Source organism: Prionailurus viverrinus, chromosome A1 (genome assembly GCF_022837055.1).
Source record: "Prionailurus viverrinus isolate Anna chromosome A1, UM_Priviv_1.0, whole genome shotgun sequence".
NCBI classification, from domain to species: Eukaryota; Metazoa; Chordata; class Mammalia; order Carnivora; family Felidae; genus Prionailurus; species Prionailurus viverrinus.
Window position 1 is genome coordinate 44972563 of NC_062561.1, and position 23983 is coordinate 44996545.

The 23983-nt window shown below is 34.5% G+C and overlaps 1 protein-coding gene across 2 annotated transcripts in view; it reads right to left on the minus strand.

Moving 5' to 3' along the window:
- KLHL1 (kelch like family member 1) overlaps positions 1-23983 on the minus strand; it is a 360434-nt gene that overhangs the window by 88827 nt on the left and 247624 nt on the right. For both annotated transcript variants that reach the window (XM_047864918.1, XM_047864911.1), the window contains one exon: positions 583-807. In XM_047864918.1, the coding sequence (XP_047720874.1) occupies positions 583-807 (225 nt within the window). The remainder of the gene's footprint in view (positions 1-582; positions 808-23983) is intronic.

Below are 23983 nucleotides of genomic sequence, written 5' to 3' on the forward strand. Positions count from 1 at the left end.
TCACACCCAGATCATCCGAATCCCAATATAGTTCTCTGCATCTCCAGTTTCTTCCACAGGAGAAATCAGTTGAATCCTGTGTTAATGATCCCTGGTGCCAATTGATACGTTATTCTTTCTCTAAACTGTATTGCTCTTTCCCCACAGATTTTTCAAGGTGGAATTAATTACATGCAAAGGTATGGGTAGGCTAGTTATGGGAGTGGAGTGAGCCACCTTAATTAAGTTTTCCTCAATGCACATTAACTATTTTTTTCCTCTGGGCAACATTACTCTGTCCTCTCCATGATAGTTCTATTTTTTTTTCATATTGAACTTTACATGTTGTATGAATGTCAGATTGTGAAAACTTTGAGGATTGCTTGAGGTCTACTCATTTTGGTATCTTTGACATCCTTCTCAACAGTTTAATGCACATTAGTCAACACAAGAAAATGTCAAGAACTTAGAAAAAATGCTCCAAATAAGCTCATAATTTATCTAAAGTTAATGATAATTAATGACAGTAATATTATTTTAACATGCATTTTAACTATCAATAAATGTTTCTAAAAATAATATCAATAAAGTAAGAGATCTTACCTAGACCATGTCTATGTGTTGACATTGGTGGTAAGACAGTCCAAGTCTTGGTTTTGGGATTGTAACATTCAACAGTGTTCAATGTCTTTAAGCCATCTCGACCTCCAATTACAAAGAGTTTGTCATCAATAACAGCCACACCAAACTGCAGTCTCCTGCCATTCATCATTCCTGCCTGGATCCACAAATTTGTTCTGAGGTCATATTTCTCTATGGTTGTAGCTCCTGATAAAACATAAAATCAAACAATCACCATTTACTACTAATCTAACACACAACCTGCCCAAGACAGTGTACAAATTCAGATGTGAAAATACTCTTGTCACACTTACTTTTCTTAAAGACAATGTGGCAGAAAACCAAAGGGAGTAGTATTTTAACTACATTATTTCTTCTCCTTGGCAGAAACTAATTATCAAAGTAGACACAAATTTATAACTTGTTTGAATGTTATAATGGTCTCATGCTAAACTATCAGTTCAATAGAATTATTGTTGGTCATGGCACAGTTCTGTCAGATTTTACAACTTTTTTATGTCACTGTTTGCCATAAAAAAGTAACATAATCCTAGTATAATTTCTGTATAATCTCTGTACAGTTTCTGAAAGTGAATTGAATTTAATAAATTATTTACCATGTTTCTCTTTAAATTTGTTTTATGCCTTAAAATAACAGAACATTTTAAAAGTCAATTTGAGGTTATGTAAACAAATGTCAGCTATGCCTTTTAAGATCTTCTTTTAAAAAATGTATCTGGGGAATAGCTTAATAGAATGTAGAGACTAACCTGATTTTCTATCCTTATCAATCATGTTATAATCTCTAAATAAAATAGCTTATCTTTCCTAAAAGCTTTTTATACATAAATCTGAGAAATGGAATAAATCTAACTTGCCATATAGAAATTGAAAGCAGAAATAAGTTAAATTGCTGATGAGATATGTTTTTATAGATTTGGTTACACATTTCACATTAAAAATGTCTGCCTTGAACAAGTTCACAAATGTTTATATGATAAAACATAGCTAACAAAACACTACTCTTGCTTTTCAGTGTTTGATCTTAGTGTTCAGATTCACATTCACCAGTGCTTTATCTTCAATGATTAAATATACCTACAAAGGGAGTCAACATTCTTGTGTACTTTTCACATACTCACTAAAGATCTATTTTACTTGTAACATAATAAAAGCTTGCAAACTAGGGAAAGTATTCCTCAGGGTATTCACTTGCTATTTAGAAAGTAACCAGCAAGGAACTAAACAAATATGAACAACTTTGTAGGGGAAATTTTGCTAATTGAAATAAAATGAGTAAAATTGAGTAAATGCTCAAATGTTATCCAAAGGTAACAAAGCAATAATAATATAGATACTAGGTTAGATGCATTTAATGTTTTTTAAGTTAATAAAAATATGAGCTAATTTCCATATAACTATGAGGCATTATAAGATTAGTACTATTATTTTTAGAATAAACATACATTGTAATGTTCAGAAAAGTCACTTATACTGATTAGTAACATAAGATATGCTTAAGTATATTTATTATATTTTATATTTGATGATTTATTCATCCATGTACAAAACAAAATTCCAAGGTGAACTAAACCACTGAATAATTTCAAGGTCATCTGAATTCTCAAAGCTTGATGGCATTGGCATTCACGAATGCTTCACTAAAATTAAGTTATATGGAAGTACCTCTCTCTTATGACTAACTCTTGACAAATATTGGTGTAATAGTGTAACCTGATCCCAATGAACCCAATTTCATGAGACACATATTTTGCAGATACGGCTAGACAAGGAAGTATTTGTACAACTGTACTTTCCATACTGTCCAAAACCTTGGTCAAAACCTTTGCAGAGAAATTAAGGTCTAGTCATCCTTCTAAGAGAAAATAATTGGGAATGCGTGAAATTAATGGCTTCTGAGCACCCAAAGGTGTTGTTATTCAAAGGGAAAAGTGAAGATTGATTTCAGTTTCAAAGTCTCATCCAAACAAGCTAGATGTATCTTAAATCTCAACACATGGCAGGATTTTTTGCTTTTACAGTGTTTTTCCTTGAACTGAGTTTTCAAAGGTGACCTCTGTATTTTATCCTAAAATTGCTACATCAGAAATTGAGTACATCCTGTCTTCATTTTTCAAATTAGAAGCTGTATTAATTTCCCATGGCTGCTATGAAAAATCACGTCAAACTTAGTGGCGTAAAAAAACCTACACATTTATCACCTTACAGCTCTGGAGGTCAGAAGTTCAAAATAGGTCTTATTGTGCTAAAATCAAGGTGTTGACAGAGCTTCATTTCTTTCAGGGGCTTTGAAGAAGTAAATGTCTTGCCTTTCCCATCTTTCACAGGCCATCCATATTCCTTATGACCCCTTCTTCCATTTTCAAAGCCAGAAACACTGCATTTCTCTGACATTGATTTTTGTGATTCCTTTAGGCCCACCCCTTTATAATCTGAATTAATGCAGAACATTCCTATTTAATGTAGAATAGACTGCTTATGGCCAGCTAATTAGCAAACTTAATTCTCTTCACCACCTTAAAACTTTCCCACAGTTTTCTATGTAAGCTACCATATTCATGGATTCTGGGGATTCAGATATAGATATCTTTGAGGAACCATATTCTACCTGCCCCAGAAGACAACACCTATTTTCACTCCGCTGTTTGACTTTGCATAGTTATAGAAAGTTTAGTAGAACAAAACAGAGAAATATTTCTTGATTTGTAGAACTTACTTATAGTAGCCAATCTAATTGATTATTTTCTCATTCGGTCAGAATGCAATATAAATATTTTATTTAGTTTTTAAGGATCACAAAGTTAAGCATATGCTTCCTCTTTTTCTAAGGAAAGCTATTAATAATGTTCTTTAAGAAATTCTCTCATCAGGAGTGCCTGGGTGGCTCAGTCGGTTGAGTGTCTGACTCTTGGTTTTGGCTCTGGTCATGATCACGGGGTTTGTGGGAATCAGTCCTATGCTGGGCTCTTCACTGACAACACTGAACCTACTTGGGATTCTCTCTCTCTCTCTCTGCCCTTTCCCCGCTTGTGCTCTCTCTTTCAAAATAAATAAATAAACATTACAAAAAAAAAAAAGAAAAATAAATTCTCTCACCAGTATACCTCATTAGCTATCTGGATAAACATCACAATTCTATTATTACTATTTATTTTAATTTACAAATTTGTTTATGGGTTTGGCTGGTTTTCTTTGTTCATCAGAGTATATGTATTTCCTTAGTGGTCGCCTGAGTCAAAGGAAAGACAAAGCCATTCTCACTGAGAAATGTTACCGTGTTAAATGTGACGTAAAGGTACTATTTGTCATTATGTAAATTAAAAATAGAATATAAGTAACTATTGTGGTCACAAGTCATAACTTTGAAATGTTAAAAAGGAAAACTTATTTTAACATATAGTTACTTTAAGGGCATGAAACTGTCACTAATTATCTCACATGCCTGCATGACTTTAGAATGTGTGACTGCAGGCACAATAGAGTCCTGACAACTTTCATAAACTGGAAAGCACCTACTCTGAGACTCCAAACCATAAACATAAGCAACTAATTAATGTTTAGGTTCATTAAAACAGGTATAATGAGAACATCTGGCTATGGAGGACCAATATTAGGGCTGGTTAGATCCCTATTGTTTTGTATTTTATACTCTAGATTACTATGGTAAAGCAGTTTGAAGTTTGCATTATTTCTTGTAGGGAATTTTACTATTATTCTGTGAGCTATAACTTTGTATAATAACAATATTATTTTATAAAATGTGTAGTGTAACTCAATAGAATCTAAAGAAATTTGTAAAACTTCCTAACTTAATGGAGTTATATAATTCAAAGATACATCTCATTCTTGGTATATTGAATAATGTGAAATAAAATGTCAGGCATTTTTGAGACCATATGACATTAGTCCCAATATACTAATCAAATTAGTATACAGTATTTATTGAGTACCTCTTATGCTCTAAGAGATCTACATGTATTAGTACATTTGATTTTTATTAAAATATTATGACATGGGTATTATTATTAGGCCAAATTTATAGAAAAAGAAGCTGAATCAGAGAAAGCTTTAGTAACTTGCTCAGTGTCTCTCAGATAATAACTGGTTGAACAGCAATATTAAGCTGGCTCTAGAGCCCACTCTGATAAACACATATTTACTACCTTATCCTGGTTATAGAACAAGTTAATTGCACTTAATGCATGTGGCAGGCAGAATTTTATAAATGCTCCTTCTTGAGATTTAATGACCTATTTCCTGGATTGTGATAAGAAATCACTTCATTGGATTGTTATGCTGTGTGTCACAGTTCACCTTAATATGGGGAGATAACTTGGCTGGCCCTGATCTCATAAACCCTTGAACATGGAGAGATTTCTCTGGCTAGTTGTGGATGGGGAAGTCAGAAAGATATGAAGCATGAACAGGACTCGACTTGCTCAGGTCAGGTATGAAAATGGAAGGGGCCACATGAGAAGGGATATGGGTGGCCTCTGGGAGCTGGGAGTGTTCCTTACCTGACAGCCAGCGAGGAAGCAATCTTTCAGGGAGATGACCTCCAGCTCTGGATGAGAGCACAACCCTAGCCAACACTTTGATTTCAGCTTTTGACATCCAGAGCAGAGAATGTAGCCATGCCACCCTAAACTTCTGACTTACAAAACTGTGAGCTAAAAGATGACAGTTGTTTTAAACCACTGTTTGTGGTAATTTGGTACGCAGCAATAACGTGTACTTTGTTTTAATTTGCATTTTAAAAATTTATCAGGTATTTTTTTTTCAAGTTGAAAAACATAACTAGAAGGTCATCTATACAATGCAAATACAAAAGTATTTTCTTCATGACAAAAAACAAAACAAAACAAAACAAAACAGCAGGCTCTTGTCTCAAAATATCAAACCTAGAATAAGTGTTCAAGATATTATCAAAGTGTGGTTCTGGGTCTCTTTAGAGTTGTTTATTATACAGTCACATATGATTAAGTTGTAACAATAGCAATTAATATATACGCATTCCATTTTGGCATTACCGATAGCAGGACTTATTCCAATATCTGTAACTCAATCATTTAGCAACCTTACTTCTCTTGAACATAGCACAGAATAAAATGATCATAGTTTTCCGAACTGACAAAATGTCACAAAAAGCTATAAAGAAGTTAAAGCTCTTTTATACAACTCAAAAGAAAGGGCCTCTGGTCTTCTCACAAAGCCTTTCTACTATAATTTTAGTGCACTATTAATAAGCTCAATTACCCTACTCACAAGACTTTACAAACCGACAAGTGAGAGTGATCTGGATCCTTTGACAACAGCAATAGCTGACAGTGAGGAAGTAACCAGAATAAAAATGGTGTTTTCACTGAAATAGAACAATCATGCACATCAAATCATTAGGAAAAGGTTAAATTATGTTAGAATGTATTCTCTTGAAGGAAGCAGTAAATAGAGAGAAACATACTGGAAAAGTTTAAAAGCAAAGATATTTTTATGATACTTAAAATATAAAACTTTAGGCTTTAAATAAAATAGCATTATAAAGAATGACTTATTTCTTGAATTTTTCATAGGATAAGCTTCTCATTGACTTTCATGTGTCTATATACTTATTGAAAATATAGTTTGGGATAATATTCTTACACTAATATAAAAGATATCACTGCAGGGAAAATATTTTTCAAAGACAGGCAAGTCACTACATTTTAGGTAATTTGTTATGTTTTATAAGGATGGCATTATAAACATTTCACACATAATAATTTCATAGGTGCTGAATAAACATCCAACAAAATTCCACATTTCTCCCTTCTATAAATATAACCATTTGCAAGGGGTAATAGACTGATACATAGCTATGCATAGAGATATATATGTAAATATATCATTAAGCTTAATGCTGAATTTTGAGGTAGATATATAAATTTCAAAAACATGGAGGGTATTTAGGAGGGCACTTGTTGTGATGAGCACTGGGTGTTGTATGTAAGTGATGAATCACTGAATTCTATTACCAAAACCAGTATTGCACTGGATGTTAACTAACTAAAATTTTACTTTAAAAAAATCTAACATTATACTTAGTTTAAATTAATTTCACTAAATTCAGGAATGCCAAAATATGCCAAGTTCTTAACTCATAGCTTGGAGAAACAAAAGTATGGAGCATAATTTTAGTTATTTGTATTTTATGTAATAAATGCACCTTAATAGTTAAATGTTATTACCATTAAAATCTTAGAAAAATTTAAAAGATTTCTGGAAGTTGTTTAATCATTTAAGCAAAATGCAAACATCAGTGTAATTTCTTTAGAAAAATTAAATGTAACTTTTAGCACCACTAAAAGTGAGTTATCTAAAAACCAGCAAGATAGGGGCTAGTTCTAGATAAAGAAAAATTAAAACTTTACGGAAATATGTCAATTAAAATGAATGGAAAGAATCACACTAATTTTGAACAAGATGGCTTGTTTTCAGAAATGTGAATTATTATCTTATAGAATCACAATTAATATGATGATATTTTTACAAAGTATTTATGAAATTATACTTGTATTTCTCTAGAAATTCAAATGGAATTTGAATACATTTTTAAAAGCTGGATAAAAAATACATTTTTAAAAGCTGGATAATTTCTAAAACAAAGGAGTAGTAAGGGAAAAATGGTTACCAGGTTTTAAAAAGCATTATATAAGTATAGAAATTTTTAAAAATGCTTTATGACAAAGGAAATAACTGTATTCATAACTCTGAAATGAAAGCCAGACATAACCTTAATACACTTGATATTTATAATTTAATAAAAGTATCTGTCTAAACCAATGGAAAACATGATGGGGGTAGGGGGCAGGGGGCTGTAGGGAAAATGGGTAATGGGCATTGAGGAGGGCACTTGTTGGGATGAGCACTGGGTGTTGTATGTAAGTGATAAATCACAGGAATCTACTCCTGAAGATAAGAGTGCACTGTATACACTATATGTGAGCTAATTGACAATAAATTCTTTTTTTTTATTTTATTTTTTATTTTTTTTTTCAACGTTTTATTTATTTTTGGGACAGAGAGAGACAGAGCATGAACGGGGGAGGGGCAGAGAGAGAGAGGGAGACACAGAATCAGAAACAGGCTCCAGGCTCTGAGTCATCAGCCCAGAGCCCGACGCGGGGCTCGAACTCCCGGACCGTGAGATCGTGACCTGGCTGAAGTCGGACGCTTAACCGACTGCACCACCCAGGCGCCCCAACAATAAATTCTATTAAAAGTAAATAAATACATACATAAACAAACTAAAAATTAGTTTTAAGATAACTAGTTACTCTTTGGAGAAAAATAAATAAGTAAACTTGGAGTCCTGTCTTACTCTTCATACTGGAATGCACTTGAGATGAACCAATGACTAAAGCACAGCTGTGTGGGTTCAGGAGAACCCACGACGTGGTTCTCTTCTCAAGGCTTCACAGACATTAACATAGACAAGGAGGGGCGCCTGGGTGGCTCAGTTAAGCGACCTACTTCAGGTCAGATCATGATCTCACGCTCCGTGGATCTGGTGCTGTGTGACTGAGCCCCACATCAGGCTCTGTGGTGATGGCTCAGAGCCTGGAGCCTACTTCAGATTCTGTGTCAACCTCTCTCTCTGTCCCTCCCCTGCTCACGCTCTGTCTCTCTCTTTCTCTCTCTTAAAAATAAACATTAAAAAAAAAAGAAACAAAAAAACAGAGACAGGAGATTTTAAGTAAATTGCCCTGGGTTACACATTATTAAAACCTTAAATATCTTGGAAGATAAAAAAGTAGGTGATTAATTTTTACTTCTAGGTAGACTTAAGAGTGAAGGTCCATGAGGGAAGGCCATAAGACCCAGAAGTTATAAAATAAATATGAATATATATGATCACCAATCATCTAAATATAAAATACAGTTACATCAAAAATACATAAAGAAACAAAAGACTGAGAACATTAAAAACAAAAACTTTTTATAAGTGTAGTGAAGGGTGAATTTCCTTGATGTATAAAAAACCTTTAGAGATCAAGAAGTAAATTAGAAACAAAAATAGTAACATGTTAATACTACTAGCAGGTAATTAATGGGAAAGCAATATGAACAACATGTAAGCATCAGAAATTTTACTTAAGGTTTTCTAAGATAACCTTATTATATTCACAGCAGATTTGGAAAGTAATTTTGATATTGACATCAAAATCAGCTGGTTGACCTTAAATTGATGCAACATTTTCAAGGACTACTGTGTGTGCGTGTGTGTGTGTGTATAGTAAAATACATAATAAATTTAGGAAATAGGGGGAGTTGAATTTTTGATTTGTAACTTCCTATTAAATATTTTATCATAAATATGTCTTAGTCCTATAAATGAAATACTAATTTCTTTTTAATACCAGCTTTTGATGTTATTAATGATGTCACAGGAAAGAGACTTAAAAAGATAAGCCAAAATTGTAATTGTTTCTATTATTATTACTTAGCCACCTTTTTTACAGCAAAGAACTCATTTATTAAAATACCTTTATTGCAAAAGAACACATATATTAAAGCATTATTGCAAATACAGTTTTTTCACATTCTTAAAAATATTCATTTAATATAAATTCATGTGCTAACATTTTCAAATTAAATACTTATTTTCACAATTAACATTTGCCAAAAATCAGCCAAAATCTTGCTATTTTGTTATTAAAATGCCCTATGTCCTAATTAATAATTTTTGTAAAATATTTATTAGAATTTTTCTAGCCTTTGCTGAAAATGTGGGTACCAGTGAATGATAGGAAAAATTAATCTTGTGACAATTGGGTTCTAGTTCTATTATTGACTATATAACAAAATACCAGTCATTGAAATGCTTTTTCATAAGTATAGCAAAAGAATATGAGGTCTTATTGATATCCACCTAAACTATAAACTCTTGCAAAATACATTTTTGCCTTTTTCATAAATGAGTACCCACTTTACAAAGATATATTAATGAAGGATCTCTGTGATCTACTGGTGTTTGCTCATTTAAAGTAAAGTATTACATTAATACCACATTAGGTGAAAGGGTAGTGACTTCTACTTATCTTTAAATCTCTTACTTAACATTCTCTAACTCTCTATCACAGAAGTAACTTAAGGTAGCCCTGAGGAGTCCTTCTTTGCCAGAGAAGAGCCACACATTGGAGGGTTAAGATATAGTTTGTATGAAACATATGCACAACACACACAGACTTATTCCCTGTGGATCTGCAAAAGGAGACTTAATTTAGAAAACAGATGTATCTATTATCGCTTACTGTTCATTCATAGGGAGATTGATCAAAAAGAATACTGAGTGCTCAAAAATTATAATTATGGTGGGAAGTTCATCATAACACACTAATTTATTATTCAATCCACATTCATAGAAAGACCTACAGAAGACGTATAGTGACTTGGCCCAATTCCTCTGACTACTAGAAGGCAAAATAAAGTTATTATTAGACTAAATTTTGAAGAATTTGACTTATAATTTTAACCCTGATTTATCCTCACAAGAGATACCAAAAACAGTTACAACCAAAATAGTCACTAAGCTTTGTTTCTTTCTAGTAAGGATGAGGCTAAGAAAGGAGACTTCATTGACAGGTGATTCACTTTTCACCAGAAACAGCCTTCTTTGACTCCTCAGTAAAGAACATGGCTTCCACAGATTCCTAATTAGAGAACTAGTGGTTACCAGAGGGGGGAGGTGAGTGAGTCATGGGTTAAATAGGTGATGGGGATGGTGCGCACAAGGTGATATACGGAAGTGTTGAATCACTATATTGTACACCTGAAAATAATATAACACTATGTTAGCTAACTGGAACTAAAATAAAAACTTAAAAAAAAAATGACTTCCAGGGGCTGAAAGTCCCTTGTCTGGAGACTCCCTGAGAACAATATAAACAACCAGAATTGGGGCACCTGGGTGGCTCAGTTAAGTGTCCGACTCTTGATTTCAGCTCAGGTCATTATCTCACAATTCGTGAGTTCCAGCTCTGCATCAGGCTCTGGGCTGACAGTGTGGTGCTGCTTGGGATTCTCTCTCTCTCCCTCTGTCTCTGCCACTAGCCCTTGTCTCAAAATAAGTGAATAAATAAATAAACTTAAAAAAACAACAACCATATTTTAACAACACGTGAGCATCTTTCTTGATTCTAAAGAGTGTTAAAGAATTGAATACTTTGACTTGGCCTTGTTCTTCATCTGAGACCCTTGGGGAAGTATGGTTCTCTCCTAAAAATATGTTAGCAGACCAGTAAATAGATGCCCATGACAGAAGACAATCCTTTGTATCTGAAAAACAAACTGGGCTTACACTAACATGTTTCATGGTTTTGAGTTGTTTCTATAATTTTGTGCAAACTGATGACCTTGAACTGGTAATCTCCAATGGTATATGTCAAGTTTAAAGAAAACGTACTGAAGTGGAACCAAAGTGACTGAATGAAGTTACTGAGGCAGACATCAAATAGGGCAGCACTCAAAGGGCAAAGATGAAAGAATAAGCTTTCTTTTGTTATATTGCTTTTCTTCAGAAAAACTCTGACAGTATTTTAAAATTATCTCATCCACCTAATTGCAAATGCTCAGGTTTCTCTGACTCAGAATTGTAAGTGAATCATTTTCTTAAAGCTACATGACGATTACTATTGAGTTAAATGCTTTAAAAATTATCCAGTTGTAAAATTGCTGTATTAAAAGCCATTCTTTAAAAGTTCTTGATAGTGAAGCTTGTACAGCTCAAGCTAAGGAAGTAAAAAAGTCAGGTCAAGATGGTTAATTCCACCTATCTATTTCCCTTTCCATTTTTGCCTTTCAATAATACTGATAATGATGCATCAAATTAGAGACAAATTCAGGGTAAATAATCCTTTCAAGTCCTTTGAATAAAGAAAGAAAAATAACAGGAGCTTATTCTTAAAGTTAGATAATTTATTTTTTAAATATATGAAAGTCCAAGGCACACATTAAATATTTACATGTCATAATAATATATGCTCTATAATCAAATGATTCAATAAAAAATACCTGAATGAAATTAAGATTTTTATTTTCTAATTAATAATTAATGCTTTTCCTTCCTTTTTTTTAATCAGCATTTTTCTTATTATTACCTTTATTAAGAAGAGTTGCTTTTAGTTCACGTGAAAGAGGTAGGTAGGACTCTCTGCTCAGAAACCTGGCTGTTAATTGACCTGTGGCTGCAACAGGGCATCAGCAAGGAAGCAATGCAAATATGTTGAAATCAAAGACTATACACTCAGTCCATCACAATCTAAGAGAAGAGTCACTGCCAGTGTGGTCTTCCTACCAGTGTATCTGGGGTATCTCTTTAGCCTCCATTTATTGTTCACAGCTGTCATGTGTGAAATGATAAACAGAAGATATGAAACTTCAATTTCATTTTTTCTCTCTTACCTCCAAAGAATATCAATCTGGAAAAGCTTTTAACCATTTGCTTACTCTTTCTTTGGAACTAAAAACAGTTGACCCTTGAACACCACTGGTTTGAACTGTGTAGGTCCACTTACAGGAGGAATTTGTTTGGATACTGTACAGTATCGTAAATGTATTTTCTCTTTTCTATGATTTTCTTAATAACATTTTCTTTTCTCTAGCTTACTTTATTCTAAAAATTTTTTTTCAACGTTTATTTACTTTTGGGACAGAGAGAGACAGAGCATGAACGGGGGAGGGGCAGAGAGAGAGGGAGACACAGAATCGGAAACAGGCTCCAGGCTCTGAGCCATCAGCCCAGAGCCTGACGCCGGGCTCGAACTCACGGACCGCAAGATCGTGACCTGGCTGAAGTCGGACGCTTAACCGACTGCGCCACCCAGGCGACCCATAGCTTACTCTATTCTAAAAATACAGAATATATTACACACACAAAATAACGTGTAAATAGACTGTTTATGTTATTTGTTAGGTTTCCAGTCAACAGTGGGCTAATCGTAGTTCAGTTTTGGAGGAGTCAAAAGTTATACACAAATTTTCAGCTGTGTAGGGATCAGTGCCCCAACTCACCCACTGTTCAAGGGTCAACTGTAGTCTCATACATGGCTTCTCCTAAGCCAGAGGGTCCTCTGCTTACCTGCGATGGTACTGTATTTAGGAAAGCTCACCGTGGTCACTTTGTGTCAAGAAGAGGGCAGTGCCTCTCATAATCTTAATTCTCCTTCAGCCAAAGAAAAGAGGGCTGCTTCATACACTTAGGCCTACAAGAAGGACCTTGCAGTTGCCATCAACCTCACACCCTAACATTCTAATCCTATTTCTTTGTATCAAGCAGCATAATTTAACAATGTCTCCTCAAATTAGACAGTGTTTGCTTTGAATAGTTCTGATATGCATGAATTTCAGTTACCATGGGTTAGTTAAATAACACCAACCCCCCCCCCCAACAAATTTCAACTACTGCAATATATTAACTGTGAAAAATTGCGTAAAATGCAAACTTTGTTATTAGTTCTGCGGTCCACAAATCACTACTTAAAAAACAGACGTACATTACGATCAGTGGCCAATCACATTACTTCTTTCAAAGTCTGCAAGTGATTGCTCATTGCACTTCTGTTACTGAGTTCATGCACAGGCTATTGTGTCACCTTTTTGTCTCTTTGTGATAAAGTCACTGTCATTTTACCAAAATGAAATAAAAATAAATAGATGAATGAATAAATAAAGGATAATTGAAGAGAGAATTGCCTAACAAAGGGGTAAGTGGAGCATAAAAGAGAACAGTGATAATGCTAGAAGTGAAATTATAGTAGAATCACAGACTTTCTTACCCTGTTGGTTGAGGATTTCCTCTGGAGCTTTTACCCCCAGCCTGTACTTGCACCATTGGGCTTCCTGTGCATGCAGTCTGACCTTGCTCTCATACCAAAAAGAATGCTCTTAGGCAGATAAGCAGGGAGGCTGGGAGGTTGCTTGTGGTGGAACCTCATGAACAAGCACAGAAACTGTCCATTCCATCTGCCAATACGTTCAAGTTGGGTCAAGGGAAGTGGCGTTTGACATACAAGTTTCCTAGAAACACTGTACAGAGGTTTATTTTCTTCTATAGCTGGGGTTGGAAAACTTTCTATAAAGGGCAAGATAGTAAAAAATGTAGCTGTGGGTCTCCTTTTGGGTCTATTTGTTATAACCATATGATTATTATAGAGTAAAAACAACCACAAACAATAGCTAAATAAATGAGAGAGGTACAATAAAACTCAATGGCTATTGAAATATGAATTTCACAAAATGCAAATAGTCACTAAATATTTTTCTTTACATTTTTTTCCAGTTAGCTTTTTTTAAGTTTATTTATTTATTTTGAGGGAGAGAGAGAGCACAAGCTGAGGAGAAACAGAGAGAGAGAGAGAGAGAGAGAGAGAGAGAGAGAATCCCAAGCAGGCTCCACACTATCAGTACAGAGTCTGATGAGGGACTTGAACTCATGAACTGTAAAATCATGACCTGAGCCGAAATCAAGAGTCAGATGCTTAGCAAACCGAGCTACCCAGGTGCCCCATCAATTCTTATGATATAAAAACCAAAGCCATACAAAACCGATAGTGGACTAGATTGGGCCTGTGGGCCATAGTTTGCCAACCCTTGCTCTTAGATGCCAATATAATATAAGCAAAATGCCACCTAACCAATGTTTGTTGGTTATAATAAATCAAACAAGTCTTCATTTTTGAAAGAAACAAATTAAATTTCCATATAGCAATTTGTGTACCAGTTTTATTAGAGTGGCCTTCCCTACTCAATCTTCATAAAACAGCAACACTGGCCCCTCATCCTGTACACCCCCTCCCACTTTCTTTATATTTCTCTATAACTAGCCATCAAATGAATTATTTCATACTAACATGTATTTTTGTTTATTGTCTCCTGAATATAAGTTAAGCTATGACAGGCCAGTGACTTTTGCTGTTTAGTTGACCAGCACAAAGAACAGTGACTAGAAGTTTGTATGAATATTTGTACCAGAATTAGAAAATTCAAAACGAATGAGTTGGTAATCTGGGAACCCAAGAAATGCTGAGGAACCAGCTATAGCAGTGAGACAGTTATAGTCCAACGTCATAGGGGCGCCTTGGTTGCTCAGTTAAGCGTCTGACTTCGGCTTAGGTCATGATCTCACAGTTCATGGATTCGAGCCCCGCATCCAGTTCTGTGGCTGACAGCTAGAGCCTGGAACCTGCTTCAGATTCCGTGTCTGCCTCTCTGCCCCCGCCCTGCTCATGCTCTGTTTCTCTCTCTCTCAAAAATGAATAAACATTAAAAAAGTTTAAAAAATCCAATTTCATAATTAATACTTTCCAATAATTGGGGCAGAAATTTAAGGAAAAAAACACACAACAAAATCTATTTTTTCCTAATTTTGGAGAAAAAGTGATAGAATTCTCAGAAAGTTGAGTTTTCTATTCAAAATGTGAAAACCTATATAAAAATGATTTTAATCTAATAGAATTATAGTTAAGACTGTCAAATATATGAAGCTGTTATTTATTCATGACCATGCTTCATAGGTAGACATTGGCAATGGTAACCTGTAAACAAGAAACTTAAAAGGAAATTAGAATTTTTTACAACAAAAAATGTCTCTAACTAAAACCTTATGACAATAGATGGAGTCAAGCTTAAGAGTAGTACACTAAATGAAAGTAATTTATTTGTATAACTGCTATAAAATAAACAATTTAATTATCCTTAAAGTATAATATCTGCTTTTAAAATTTGTTTAATTTTTTTAACGTTTATTTCTTTTTGAGAGACAGAGAGAGCATGAGCATGGAAGGAGCAGAGAAAGAGGGAGACACAGAATCAGAAGCAGCCTCCAGGTTCTGAGCTGTCAGCACCGAGCCTGATGTGGGAATCAAACTCACCAGCCGTGAGATCATGATCTGAGCCAAAGTTGGACGCTTAATAGACTGAGCCACCCAGGTGCCCCTCTGCTTTCAAATTCTTATCTGGATAAATATTAAATTGATACTGACAATTCAAATTTTTTATTATTTTTTATTACATTTATTTATTTTTTGAGAGACCTAGAGAGACAGAGCACAAGTTGGGGAGGGGCAGAGAGAGAAGGAGACAGAATCCGAAGCAGGCTCCAGGCTCCGAGCTGTCAGCACAGAGCCCGATGCGGGGCTCGAACTCATAAACCGTGAGATCATGACCCAAGCCGAAGTCGGACACTTAACCGACTGAGCCACCCAGGCGCCCCTGACATTCAAATTTTGATGCGAAACATAGCTAACTGTTTTTATAAGTGAATTTCATGTTGTTCATAAACTTCCTTTCAGATGAAACTTTGTCTAGAGGTCAGAAGCTTACTAGTGTGATTTTTCTTAGGTGTCTTTGTTCTTTGAACCATCAAAGTCTCAACCCCAATGACTAGAGGCTTAAGTGTGGACAAAAATTTACTAGTGATGAGGGCACCGGGGTGGTTCAGGTGGTTAACCATCTGACTTCAACTCAACTCATGTTCCTCTATCCCCTTCTCTCTTTCTGCCCCTAACCCCACTCATGCACACACTGTTTCTCTCTCTCTCAAAAAGAAATATAGAAAAAAAATTACTAGCAATGAATAATATATAACTCTTCAAAATATTACTCCCACTACCATTTACTGAATCAGTGTTCAGTTAAGGTTTTTATATGTGTTCCTGTCGGTATTTGTCACAGTGTCTCAGAGATATGAAATACTATATTATTCCTACTCTATATGAGAAACACTAACATTTGGGATACTTACTCATCTTACCAAAGCTCACACAACTCTAATTGTCTCATTTTTACTAAAATGAGTAAATGGCATCACCAAAAGGTGTTTCAGGTTGTTGGTGAGGAGTTAGGCCTTCAAATCTATAGTTAAGTCCTGAAATAATTGAATTTTTAAAAAATCCCTTATATTTCTAGTAAATGCCCATTAATAGGGACTTACATAAATATGTATACATGTATGTGTAAATTATGTACTTATATGTATATATAACTATATTTTTCAAAAGTTTAAATCTAGCACAGGAATTTATATTTGGTTTGGTGTTTTGACACAAAATGGAATGCTCAGCTTTTTGTGTATAATTTGCTTTTATTTAAAATACAAAGTAAGTGCATAAATGTACAGGTATACTCCTACATGACACAGATACTGGGACTTTCTGAGGCATCAACATTTTCACTTTTCCTATCTCCTGCTTATTACTCCAGAGAAATTGCAATTGGAATCACCCTCATCATTGAAATTATTATCTCCCTCTCTCAGCAGGCATGGTTGGATTCCTTGAGTAATATGTATAGTTTACATGACTCCGATATAGTAGAGTAAATTAAATGTGCTTATCCCCTTTGGTATTTATTCATGAAATTTGCTCTCACACTTAAATTGCCTCTTGGTGGATATATCATTATTTGTATGGATCATTATCTATAAGTGTACATTTGTTTTCTGAACCACATTAATGCTGCATGGTCTTAAAGAATTCCCTAGAAGTCAGACACCAAGACGACTTGAGTGTGAAACACAACTAACATACGATCCTTCAAAAGCTTTGATGTTAAATAAAAATATATCCTGTAATTCTGGTGTATCAAATAATATTTCATATTCATAAAAGATGCCAAAACGTCCAGGTTGCTATTCAACATACGAAATGCTATTATTAGAATAATAAAACCATGAAAAAGAAAAAAAAAAGTTTAGTAATGATTAGGCATAGTGAAAACAGCACTTTTTGTGATTTATTTAGTCACATATTTGTATAGTTTTTTTTTTTGTTTTTTTTTTTTTAATTTTTTTTTCAACGTTTATTTATTTTTGGAACAGAGAGAGACAGAGCATGAACAGGGGAGGGGCAGAGAGAGAGGGAGACACAGAATCGGAAACAGGCTCCAGGCTCTGAGCCATCAGCCCAGAGCCTGACGCGGGGCTCGAACTCACGGGCCGCGAGATCGTGACCTGGCTGAAGTCGGACGCTTAACCGACTGCGCCACCCAGGTGCCCCAAGTTTTTAAGAAGTAAAGACACATTTGCAGTGGTATTTTCCACACATTTTTTTTTTTTTTTTGCAGATCATGTATCTTATAACATCAGCTGATATACCTCTTAAACATAAATGTGCAGTGGCCACAAAGAATAGGCAACAACAGATGTTGGTGAGGATGCGGAGAATGCAAGCTGGTGCGGTCACTCTGGAAAATAGTATGAAGGTTCCTCAAAAAACTAAAAATAGAACTACCCTACGACCCAGCAATTACACTACTAGGCATTTATCCAAGGGATACAGGGTGCTGTTTCCAAGGGACACATGCACCCCCATGTTTATAGCAGCACTATCAACAATAGCCAAAGTATGGAAAGAGCCCAAATGTCCATCAATGGATGAATGGATAAAGAAGATGTGGTATATATATATATATATATATATATATATATACAGTGGAGTATTACTCGGCAATCAAAAAGAAGGAAATCTTGCCATTTGCAACTACATAGATGGAACTGGAGGGTATTATGCTAAGTGAAATTATTCAGAGAAAGACAAAAATCATAGACTTCACTCATATGAGGACTTTAAGAAACAAGACAGATGAACATAAGGGAAGGGAAACAAACAAAAATAATATAAAAACAGGGAGGGGGACAAAAGAAAAGAGACTCATAAATATGGAGAACAAACTGAGGATTACTGGAGGGATTGTGGGAGGGGGGATGGGCTAAACAGGTAAGGGGCACTAAGGAATCTACTCCCGAAATCATTGTTGCACTATATGCTAACTAATTTGGATGTGAATTTAACAAAATAAAAAATCAAACAAGTTAAAAAAAATATTATACTGATTGACAGAAACCTTAAAGAATGTGAAATGTGTGATTACATCCATATGAAGTTCAAGAATAGGCCAAACTAATTTAAGTTGAAAAAAATTAAGGAGTAATTCTCTTTGGAGCTGTGGAAGCTGGGGCTGATTAAAAAGGGATATGAGGTAACTTTCTGGGGTAATGGCAACTTTCTCTATCTTGTTAGAGATTTGAATTATATAGGTAGATATATTTGGAAAAAAAAACTAATTTAAGGTTACACTTAAGATTTATGCATTTTACTCTATGTTAATTTCACCTAAAAGCTCTAAAAATATTCAAATCTAGTTAATAAGCATGCCAATGTTTTTAGGATGAAGTGTGTCTATGTCTAGAACTTTGAATGCATTACAAAATTTGATGGATGAGCAAAGTGTTAACTATAAAATCCAAGCTGAATATATGGATATTCACCGTACGATTCTTTTAACTTCTATATGCTCAAAATTTTTATAAAATTTTGGGAAAATAAAATACTTAAAAAACTGATGTTTTCAATGTAACTGGATTGGTGTAATAAAAGTGGTAAGTATGAAATGCTAAGATATTATAAAAGATGGACAAGATGCAGCTAAGGGGTGGGAGGATTTTAAGTAGGGTTAGACTAGTAAAGGCAGCGGTGATGAAAGATAAGACACTGAAACAAAAGACAATGTACATGTATGGATAGTATTGTGACTTGTGTAAAGCTTCAAACCTGAGGAAATGAGTTGTGAAATTTGATAAAGATTAGAGATTTTATATCAAGACATTTTTGATGGAGGGAAAATAGGGAAAATCTGCTGGTTAAATTTGAAATGATAGCCAGTGAAGGATACATACACTAATAAAGAATGGGCTCTATCTAGGTGACTAATGAAGGATTATTATTATTATTATTCATTATTTTGCATTTAGTGATTATGCTAAAAGTCATGACAAATTCGTTTGCCAGTAGTGAGCTGGATATGTAGAACTGAAAGAGACTAGAGGTAGGGAGATCATTATGTAGCTTATTTATGTGCTGTGAGGAAAAATAAGTTTATCTGAGAAACACATGCATTACCCCAGGTTTGTAGGCATAAGGTGATAAAGCTTCAATCAATGTAGTGGAAATGCTGATGTAAATCAGGCAGGCTCTGATAACTGATTAGTTATGGAAGGCAGAGCAATTCTGATGAGAGACATTTGAAGCCAAGTTAGATGGAAATATTGCTGATAGGGTATATTCTAGACAGGATATTAATGGCTTTTTATAGCAGGAAGTATAATGACTTTGTTCAAATTACACTGCTTTTATTTAATAATTATGCCATATATTTTATATGTATCTAAAAGTTCCTTTTTTCACATGGATAATTTGTTCTTTGAGGAAATAATATCAACATAAAAGTTAAAAAAAAGTATTTTGAACACTTTTAATAAACTTTTATTTTTAAAACAATATACTGAATGTGATCTTTATAAATTTGTATTCATGTATGTGAATATTCTGGAGATTAAGCAAATACATGTTTTTGTTATCTAAAAATACTAATTTAATAGTTCTTCATATCTATCCTTAGAATAAAATTTAAAATACAGTCTGAATTCTTATAAAATGTCTATTATATTCCATTTTGAAGATGTGTTATTGAAAGGTAAAGCTTATGAGAAATTGATCAAATAGAGAATTTTAAATTAAGGGGAAATACTTAAAATATTTATAATTCTGTGTGCATAAAAATTAACTTACAAAACATGAAAGAGAAATAAATATAATAGAGAATATTTAATTTTCTCAATTACCTACTTTCTTATATTCCTAATGTGTTCCCTAGAGAACTAGTCCTAAATGTCAGTAAAATCCTAAAGAAAAATCATATTAAATATTAAAAGTACATCAGGCTTTTATGGTGGCATTTAAAAAAGTCACTTTCAACACATCTCATCGTTAATAGGTTAAATGTGGGCAAAAGGGTAGGAGAAATAACACTGATTTTGGAATTACACAGATCTCTTCATTTAAAATCTGTCTTAACATACTTAGTAAAAGGTACAAATTAAGAATGTTTCTCAGGGGTGCTGGAGTGGCTCAGTTTGTTAAGCATCCAACTCTTGATTTCAGCTCAGGTCATGATCTTCAGTCATGAGATCCAGCCCCTGGTAGTGCTCTGTGTGGAACCTGCTTATAATTCTCTCCCTCTCCCTTTGCCCCTCTCCTGCTTGGGCATGCTCTCTCTCGCTCTCGAAAAAAAAAAAAAATACCAACCTTCCTCAAAATCAAATAATTAAGAATATTCTCTCAACATGTTTGTTGTACAAAGTAAATGAAATTTTGTATATGGTGATGCTTAGAAGTAAGTATTGAAGGGGGCACCTGGGCGGCACAGTCGGTTAAGCGTTCAACTTCAGCTCAGGTTATGATCTCACATTTTGTGAGTTTGAGCCCCATATTGGGCTCTGTGCTGACAGCTCAGAGCCTGGAGTCTGCTTCGGATTCTGTACCTCCCTCTCTCTCTGCCTCTCCTCTGCTCGCACTCTGACACCCTCTCTCTCTTAAAAATAAATAAACATTAAAATATTAAAAAAAAAAAAAGAAGTACTGAGGGTCACCTGGGTGGCCCAGTAGGACTCTTGATTTCAGCTCAGGTCATTAGCTCATGGTTACTGAGATCAAGCCCCATGTGGGGCACTGTTCTGAATGGCAGAGCCTGCTTGGGAGCCCCTCTCTCTCTCTTTCTCTCTCTGCCCCTCCCCCACTCTCTCTTTCACTTTCTCTCTCAAAATAAATATTTTTAAAAAAATAAATAGGTACTCAAAGTATGCCATTGATGAAATAATTTTAACATTCTTCAATGTTCAGTTACTGAGAACCTGATATAGATTTGTGCTATTTTTTCTGCTTGAAGGATTATATTAGGAAAATTATTTAGGTAATAGCAATCTCCTATTTACAGTTTGTTTTTTAGATCTTCAATTATAAAAAAGGAGAATTTCATATGAACACAGTTTATACTCATAAATGTTCTACTTCAAAGTTATTGCTATATATATATATGTACAAGATTTGTTCATTTTGGACATCTACTAAGATCAGTTAAATAAGTTGTAAACTAAATATGACAAATATTTACCAAAAGCCTACTAGAAGTAACAATATTGATCTATTACATTAGAATAAATATACTTATTAATTTATACTTGTAGTTCTGAATATCTGCTAATGATCATACAGATCCAAGATGTATCAATTTCTTTTTTTTTAAATGTTTTATTTATTTTTGAGACAGAGAGAGACAGAGCATGAGCAGGGGAGGGGCAGAGAGAGAGGGAGACACAGAATCTGAAGCAGGCTCCAGGCTCTGAGCCGTCAGCACAGAGCCCGAGGCGGGGCTCGAACCCACAAACCGTGAGATCATGACCTGAGCCGAAGTTGGACGCTCAACCGACTGAGCCACGCAGGTGCCCCAAGATGTATCAATTTCTAATTAAGCTTGAGTTTGAATTACATTTGCTATCAGGAGAATGTGTGGGGATTTGATCAAATTGCTAGTGAATCATCATCTATGTTGTATCTAGCTGTTCTAATTTAGTACATGATATAATTTAATACTTTGAGTTAGAATTATAATCTCTATTTTAAAGATTTAGACTTTTAAGTTATATTTGAATAGTACTCCCAAATTTGTGAATACTCAGAATTATTTAACCATGAATGTATCAATTATCTACTTTATAAATATGTGATAGATAGGAAAAAGTCAGGCTGCTAACAGTTGAATTCTAAACAAAATACCTACGTTGCAAAAAGTATAGGACATAAAGAGGTAAAATAATCTATGAAGAAAAATTCTAAATGGAAAAGAAAAAGGAGGCTTCTGTTTATTGGAGAATAGAAGACAGCTGATATGCCCTCTAGTTATAACACCAAGACACCTGAGAAAATTACTATCATAACGCTATTTTTTTGCATTGCTGGACTTCAACGAAAGTGAGAAGGGCACAACCAAATATCTGAAAGAACAGTGAGATAAAAGCTGAGAGAGAGCTAACCAAATACAAAAGCCAGCACTTCCTTAGGAAAGATGTCTACACCTGTGATAGGATCTGGAGCACCTGCCCTTGGCCTACCATAAGGTGGAAGAATGAACCAGAGGCTTTGCGTGAAGTCTGGAGCTTTGAAGAGGACTGACAGGACTTATGTCAGTGGTGCCCCCAGTTCTTGGTTAGAGCTAAACTTGTTGGAGGCAAACATCCCAATTGAGTCCCCTCAAAGCCCGACAAATGAACTATGACTTCAAAATAATATTATCCAACAGTAAAAGAATCAAATTAACAAAAATGAGACTTGTTAGAAACAACAGACAAAGCTTAGACTCTCAAACTTCTAAATGTTGAGATTATTCATTACGGAATAGAAAATAAATATGTAAAAACATTTAAATAAATAACGGATGAAATTTAAAAGTAAGATGAGAACATGAATGATTATTTTATAAATCTCACAAAAGAGAGAATTTTCAGAAATGGACACTGTTGAAATTACAAATCCACAGGGGCCTCTGCATAACCAGGATGGATAAGCTTGTATAAGACTATCTTCATGAGAGTAACCATAAAGTGACAGTTTTAAAATACTCCAAAAATTAGCTGTTTAACGACATTAGAGACTAAAAAAGGCAGCTAACACTTAAGAGGTCAAAGACCCATAGAAGAGATGAGCATTGAAGTGAGCTGAACAATTCTTGGTCCTTTTCCCCATAAGAAATGCTGATTCACAAGCAGCCAGAGACCAAGAGCCCTGGGAATATTCATTGCACAGGCTCCTTGGCAGTGTCATGGTGAAGGGAAGATACTAAGTGCATGCACTTCTACACAACCAAGGCAGTTAGGACCTTAGCCTCAAAAGAGAGAATGGTGGGGCATTGTTGCTTGTCTTCTCTGTGCATTTGCTGCTAAGACATATCTGATGAGAGGCAAAAATCTAGGCAGAAGATAGAAGCTAAAATGCTAAAACTTAGCTAGGGCTCATTCTTCTGAAAATAAAGGTGTATTCAGGGCCCACAATGGATGAATGGCTCTCATATAGATATTGAAAACAAATTAGGGGTAGAGCAGTCCTCAAAATACTGCATTTTAGTCTCAAATCATCCAATCCTGATTTGGAAGATGGGTTTTCCTCTTACTCAAGTGTCTGCCAAAATGAAAGTAAATTCTCTCTGAGACAATGTAATGTTATTTACAATCTCTATATAGAGGCATCATTTTTCCAGAAATCGCCAAGTATCGCTATGCTATTATTTACAGCAAACTTGTAAAATACTAGCTTTATTCTAAATAAATAAATATAGAAAAAAATATTAAAATAAAGAAATAAGGAAAATGAGAGGATTACCCCAATGAACTGTTTCTATTGAACTTTATACTATATGATATAGGCAATTAGATCAAGACAATGAAATAGAATTTGGAAAAATAAAAAAGAAGGAAATAATATGTCATTCTATATCATTA